A 7,075-nucleotide genomic window follows, 5' to 3' on the forward strand; every position below is an offset into this window, starting at 1 on the left:
GCAGGGCCGGTCCTGTGATAATGGAGGCTCGAGGCGAGGTCCGTAAATTGGGCCCCCGGACGAAATCAACGTAAAAATTTACGAAAAAATCTAATAACATTTTCAATTATGTACGCAAAAATTTGAGCATTACAAGTTTACGAAAACAATACAAATTAAAATAACATCCAAAATCCAAAACTATCCCAAAAAAAAAAAAAAAAAAAAGTTTGAAGCAAAATTGGGCCCCCTAAGGGTTTTGGGCCTGAGGCTGAGGCCTCAAATGCCTCAGCCCAGGACCGGCCCTGATTCTGAGCATAAGTGAAATTGATGGCATCTCTCTAAGATTTGAATAGTTGTATCATATACTCTACAAAATAATCTGTGGAACGCTGCAAGAATAACAAGGAACAGAGTGCATTTCCATGCAAAATTGTAGCAAACATTTGACCAAAAAGAATCTCTTATATGACAAGAGCTCCTTACAAATAGTAGGGTACTAAGAAAACTAAGGTGAACCTCTAAATTCTATGTTTTATTGATACACATAACATGTTTTTCCTGTACTTATAACAAAGATTAACACTACCAAAATAATTTTACCAGTTTCAGTCAGGGATGTAAAATAAGATCCTACTCAGTGGATGATTCCTTTTTGTGATTCTCGGTGGAAGGTTCCTTTTTGTGACTCTCGGTGGTGGTTGATTCCATTTTGTGATTCTCAGTGGATGGTTCCCTTTTCTGATTCTCAGTGGATAATTCCTTCTTGTGATACTCGGTGGATGGTTCCTTTTTGTGAAAACTTCTTCTGATCATCAGGAGATCTCCAACCCGGCGAAACATTGTTCTCCTTCTTCTATGGTAATTTCTATCACTATCTGGATCATCATGTGTGCTGTCTAAATGATCAAAATCTTCTAAATTTGGTTTTCCTCCATCATCCTTAAAGAAGGAAGAATATATCCTCCGATGCAAAGAAACTGACTGTGGTGTACGAGGCTCTGCCTTAGGTGTTTCTGCATTAGCATCAAATATCGAGCCTCTTAGGGCTTCTGCTTTCTCAGGATCTTCATCTAAATCTTTTACATATGCATCTTCAGCTTCATTCATAAACTTCAGGTCTTCAAGATTGAAGCTGAAAGTGCTGTTCAGATTCTCGTCCTCATGTTCTTGGTCCACTGAATCTGGTGGCTTCAGCATTATGTACTGCTCCTTATCCTCAATCTTCAATTCTGTTGATGCTGTAGAAAGCAACTTTTTATACTCCTTCATATTCTCACGAGCTGCAGCCTCGTTAATTCTAAGACGTTCATTCTCTCGAGTAAGAAAAAGTAAGGCATCATCTTTCTCAGAAAGGCAATCCTTGAGTTGAGAATTTTCATCTATGGCAATGCCTGCAGCCGCTTTTGCAGCATTAGCTTCATTAAGAGCCTGCTTAAGAATGTCCCTCAATTTAAACGTTTCTTCCCTTGCTACCCTACTTGTATGCTCAGAAGCCTTGAGGGACTCCCTAAGTTTAGCACATTCATGGTTCATAATAGCATTTTCTTCTTCAGCTCTTTTTATACAGCTAACAAACCCCATTTCTTTCCCATTCCAAGCCAAAAGTGACTCTTCAGCTTCTAATTTCAGTCTGTCTGCAGTATTTCTGTGTAATTCTGCTTCTTGCTTAGCTTCTTCCAAAAGTTTTTGATACCTTTCCTCGGTGCTCTGCACCATTGCTTTAAGTCCTTCTGCTTCACTTCTTACTTGCACAAGTTCCATTTGTGAATTATTGAGTTCTTGCTTTGTTTGACTGGCTTCTGTAGCAACTTCCTTCAGCACCAATGCTAAATCTTCCATGGCCTTCGTGCTCTTTTCTTCCGCCTCAATGGCCAATTTCAATTCATTCTTGAGCAATTCCATCTCATCAAGAGGACTCTTGGCCTTCAATGAAGCTTGCTTCTCACCTTCTTCGGCATGAGCCAGATTCTCCATCTGATATTTAACATCTTCTTCACCAGAATCACGATTATTTCTGTTGGTACTAACATTAAAATTTTCCGACGTCTCAATCTTCTTATGAAGAGAGGTGATTTCATGCTTCGATTCTTCAAGTTCATTCTTCGTGTCCTGTAGTTCTTTACTCTGGATTGTTTCTAACTCATGAATTCTTTTCTTGCTTTCAGACAGAGGATCTGTCATCCGTCCTTCCGACTCTTTCAAAGTATCTAAAGATGCATCTCTCTCTGCCAATGCAAGCTCAAACTCTTTCTCCTTTCCACATCCCAGTTCCAAAAACTCAATTTTGTCATCTTTAACCTTCATTTCTTCTTGTGAATTCGATAGCAGTTCATTCAATCTTTTGAGCTCCATCATTAGTTCTCTAGTCTTTTCGGGAGACAATGCTTCAGCATTTGCCTCGTGAGCTTCTGTAGCCCTTCTAAGTTCATCACGAGCGTGCTCTCTTTCTACCCGTCTAATTTCATCAAGGGCTTGATCTCTTTCTATCTCGACAACGCTCAATTTTTCCCTGATCCGTTGCAGCTCTGCCTCGAGCTGCCCCGTTTGTTGCTGCATTGTCAGAAATTTATCGATCCGACGCTACATTAAAATGAAAATCCCATCATCAATATTCAATAAAAACTGAATTAAACAACAAATATCAATAGAAAAATGGTTCAATACAATACCTTGGAAGGTTTCCCTCTACAAAGCTTTGATGCAGAAAGGGTTCCAGAAAAGACCAATGAATAATTGTTCTTCTGTCCAAAATCAATCGACCCGGATAGCCGGATCAACATACCCCATCAAAAACACAACATTATAACAGGATAAAATTAAAAGAAATTTATGTGTGAAGGGTAAAATGTCCGTCAAAGATAACAAAGCCAATATAGCAAACAAAGAAAGTCCGATGAAATCTCTGTAAATAGCACAGAACATGCCATGAAAATATTGATGGTCCAAAAAATATACAGAAAAATAGGGTACAAGAAATACCGTCAGTCTTTGTTACCTTGATTTGGAGCGGAACATGTTGGTAATTTGTATTTCTAAGGTGATTCCTCGGCTATTAATATCCGTTACAATCCTCAGAAAAATCAAGATAACAAAAAACACACAGAATTCTTTGTAGTCCGAATTTGGCGGGTATTTTCGAGGCAATCTGCCGTAACGGCAAAAGTAAAAAATAGAGGGATTGTGGGAGAGGGAGTGAGGGATAGAGAAACTCATGTAATTAATTATACATTAACGCTATTAGTAGTCGTTCAAATCGTCTTACGTAGTGTATACATGGCAAGTGAATGTATACTTTGATTTACACTTTGTCAGATGACATTATTCTATGCACAGTTTAAATTTCAAATAGTTTTTTCATTCAATTGACGCATGACAAAAATACAAGTGTAAAAAATCAGTGTACAAAGAACAAAATTCTTGATGTATTAATGTGATAGTTTTTTACTGACTCATGCATCAAATAATCACTTATCATATATATGTCATGCAGGTCGATTCCAATAGTGAACGACCGTAAAATATCATTATTTTTAATCATAAATCGGAGTATTTTGTGGGGTATGAGGCTTGACATTGTGAGACCACGAAATCTGAGAGAGAGAGAGAGGGAGGAAATCGTTTAGATTAGTAAATGCGTGATTTAATATTTTAATTCATTAAGGCATGTTTGACATTGGGAAAAATGAGTTTTAACGTAGTAATTTTTTAAAAAATGTGTGATTAAAGTAAGAAAAATTTTGAGTTTAAGTGAGAAATATTTTATTGTGAGATTGTGTTATTGAAAATAAGTATTTTGATAAAAAAAAAAATGTTTTAAAAGAATGGTTATAAAAAAAGGGCTAACTTTGAAACCCCTCCCTTAAAACTAATTTTAGGTCGCACATTTTATATAACTCATAATTTTTATCAATTTTTTAACCACATTTTTTATTAAAATTTACTGAAAATATTTCCAAACTAAATTGGAGCTAAATTTTTTAAATGTTTTTCGGTTGCGCCGTTTGGTACTCATTAAATTACATTTCATTTTTCTTTATCTTATTTTCAACCACACAATCTCCATAAAATAATATTACACGTAAGTTAAAAAAAAATCTTTTTTTTTCAACTACTCATTTTTCAAAAAAACACTACACCCATTTTCATTTCCCAAAACTGGGGCCAAACGGGTTTCTTGAATTGTCGTAAACAAAATTTATCAGTAGCTACCATGTTTGCACTTAGTTCGGGTTGGATTCTGAAAAGTATAATAGATACCACTTTTAAAAATCTAATGTTATTATCAAAAATGAAAAATTACATAATATCATAAATGCGCAATAAAATCTGATATGCTGGTTGATCATCACCGAAAATGGCGAGTTTCCATGAAGCCTCACACTGTTTGACTTCCATCCAACCAACGGAGTCAAACTCAAGGCCCGACCAAAAAATGTGTTTTTTCAAAATTCATTTTCAATCACAAATTTTTCCATAAAATAATTATACACTTATTTTAAAAAAATTTCCTTCCTTTTTAACCACACATTTTCTAAAAAATCACTAAATATTTTATAATACATTTTGCTCGAAAAATGAGGACCAAACAAGGGCTCAATGTTAAATAAGATGATAGGCAGTGACATGGATATCATCCCCAAACTCCATATTTTGTTTATCTTTCAAGCGTGACTTTAATAATTCAAAACCTCTTCCAAAATCAATGAAGTTATAACACAACACCAAATGAATTTCACATCATTTATGTGGTCTTATCTTAATCTAAGACACCATCTCCTGACTCCTGTCTTCATTCTTGTGTCCCTTAACAAATATCCTTCAACACAGAATAGCAAATTTTAATATTTCCATTCCTCATGATATCCAGGGGGGTTGTTACATCCAGTGCCAACCAGCTTTTCTAACCAGATATGAACTTATTCATTATGTTCTCATAAAGACTCAAACTTTCCTAATTGTGTCATTTTTCCTTAATTAAACTCACACCCCATATCAGGTAACAGTCCACAACGATTTTCATCAGCAATTTGATGCACAATCTCCAAATGGATCTTTAATATGAAACTGACTTTTCAAGGAGAAATTTTTTCCTATAAATTCAATCTCCCTCCGACCATATGCAAGTTGATAAATAAATCTTTCACAAGGTCAATACAGGACATAATCAATGCAATTTACGGACAACAGTTATTCAAAAACGGGACGGAGGAGAAAAACTAAAACTAGTCTACTTATTTCTGTTTCCTAATCAACTTATAACGGAAAAACAAACACGTGACAAGCTACCATAGTTAAATAAAAATCACCATCCAAACCAGCTTTCTATATCTCAGTTAGAATGGATAAAAATCTTTACAGGATACAAACATAACGCTGATATCCAAAACAACTCAATAGAGCATCATTTGAGAAATGGGATTCCAGAAGAAGTCCGTCTAGAGTAGTCCTCATATTCTGAACCAAAAAACTGCCGCAAGAAATGCTCCTCATATGGAATCCGTTGTTGAAAGAAACGAAAAACAACCAATGCAAATGCAAGTGTGGATAAAGGATTACAAAGCATTATTTGAGTTCCAACAGACCAGATGAAGAAGCCACAATAACCTGGATGCCGAATATATCTATAGACTCCATAAGTTACCAATTTATGATGGTCTTCATGATATCGTTTTATACGATGAGTGAATGCCCTACCAGCAGTTACTATAGCCAACTTTCGTATAATTTCACCAATAACAACCAAAACAAGGCCCACATTGCTTATCCACCAGTGTTCCTTTAACCCCGGGAAGATATAAATTTCAACAATGTATTCTAGTATCGAACAAATCATGGCCAGAAGATAGTGTTTGCTTACTAAAAGAGACTTGAGAGTTACATTCATTTTCCCATGAATGGCAATTGCTAGAATGTACTCAGAAATGTGAAAGAAGATTATAGCAAATAACATTTGTAATAACTGCCTGCATGCCATGTGGCTGAATATTTCAGTCATATTCTGCAGAAGTAAATCAGGCAAATCTTGCTTCAGGAAATTTATATGTAGATATACCAAGTATACTCAAAGATGCACGGGAATAAGTAACAGTTGGTTTTTACTTCAGACCTGAAAAGTGTTGCGAAATTGCAATATGTCAGTGACACAAACCTCCATATTTCCATAAGGCTGCTTTTTTTTAATGATATTTGCAGCAGAAGCACAATTAGGAGATGGAAATTATAAGTAAATTGCTCAACCCAATCTCTTAACCAATGGGTACGGCGATGCAAATGAACAGCCATTCATGAATAACTGAGGTTCTTAGAACTCATGAATGTTAATATTTCTTAGCTTGTATAAAAAATTAGCCATATTTATAACATTTTAAAGTTTCTCTTGTTATTTCTTATAGAAATTATAAACAGAAAAAGCGTTGGAGATTAGCTTACAAGAACAATGCAATTCAAAACTGTAAGAGTACAGACTAAAAAGATATAATATAATTATTATATAAATAATTTGTTCCAACATTGTCAATAGATCAAGTAGCAAACCAGAATTTAACCTGGGGTTTATCACAAGGTTTGAATTTAAACTCAAAGACAGTTAAATCCCCAATCGAAAAATACATACATAAAACCTAAACATAAATGAATGAACAGAAAAAGAATAAACAACCAACTCACAATTAAAGCTACCTTAGTGGTCATAGCAATCAAAGTTTACAAAGGCTGACTTCGCAGTGTCAGGTCCATGCATCGAAGCTCTTTAAAGCCTAAGCCTCAACATATAATCAAATCAAAATAATTCTTAGAATAGATAAACCCTAAAAGAAGCCTAAAGAGGAGAACAGGGTGAAAGGACTAGAGGAGGAGGAGAAATAACGTAACAATTTACAACAATCCCTAAAGGTCAATTGCATACACGTCCCTAACCTATACTCTTTTGTATTTTTAACCCTATCATTTGTTTCTTGACAATAAACTCCTCGACCCTTCAAAAATAGATATAAAATAGTCATTAATCACTTGAATATTGAGGACAAACGTCAAGAGACGAAGTTAGGGATAGAAGTTCAGAGGGGCATAAATTGCACTATTAATTTCAACACTA

The 7,075-nt window shown here is 35.1% G+C and overlaps 2 protein-coding genes across 3 annotated transcripts; both read right to left on the reverse strand.

The window, feature by feature from the left end:
- Positions 1-378: 378 nt before the first annotated feature.
- LOC111401162 (putative WEB family protein At1g65010, chloroplastic) lies at positions 379-2,966 on the reverse strand. The gene is made up of 2 exons (XM_023028772.1): positions 2,652-2,966; positions 379-2,562 (listed from the first exon to the last, which is right to left on the reverse strand). The coding sequence occupies exons 1-2, from the start codon at positions 2,760-2,762 to the stop codon at positions 613-615; spliced, it is 2,061 nt and encodes a 686-aa protein (XP_022884540.1). The 5' UTR covers positions 2,763-2,966; the 3' UTR covers positions 379-612.
- Positions 2,967-5,065: 2,099 nt separating this feature from the next.
- LOC111401163 (protein-S-isoprenylcysteine O-methyltransferase A-like) lies at positions 5,066-6,835 on the reverse strand. Of its 2 annotated transcripts, none has more exons than XM_023028773.1 (2): positions 6,661-6,835; positions 5,066-6,088 (listed from the first exon to the last, which is right to left on the reverse strand). In XM_023028773.1, exon 2 carries the CDS (start codon positions 5,975-5,977, stop codon positions 5,384-5,386), a length of 594 nt encoding a protein of 197 aa, XP_022884541.1. In that variant the 5' UTR covers positions 5,978-6,088; positions 6,661-6,835; the 3' UTR covers positions 5,066-5,383. The 2 variants fall into 2 exon arrangements, with proteins under 2 accessions (XP_022884541.1, XP_022884542.1); XM_023028774.1 differs by having other exon boundaries at positions 6,649-6,835.
- Positions 6,836-7,075: the final 240 nt, after the last annotated feature.

This window comes from Olea europaea, chromosome 10 (assembly GCF_002742605.1).
Source record: "Olea europaea var. sylvestris chromosome 10, O_europaea_v1, whole genome shotgun sequence".
In the NCBI taxonomy this organism is placed as follows: Eukaryota; Viridiplantae; Streptophyta; class Magnoliopsida; order Lamiales; family Oleaceae; genus Olea; species Olea europaea.

Bases quoted from the DNA above. Each gene is read 5' to 3' on its own strand.
- LOC111401162 (XM_023028772.1), bottom strand. From the start codon at position 2,762: ATGTTGATCCGGCTATCCGGGTCGATTGATTTTGGACAGAAGAACAAT. The intron at 2,563-2,651 runs GTATTGTATTGA...ATTTTAATGTAG, and splicing joins GTAGAGGGAAACCTTCCAAG to CGTCGGATCGATAAATTTCT.
- LOC111401163 (XM_023028773.1), bottom strand. From the start codon at position 5,977: ATGACTGAAATATTCAGCCACATGGCATGCAGGCAGTTATTACAAATG.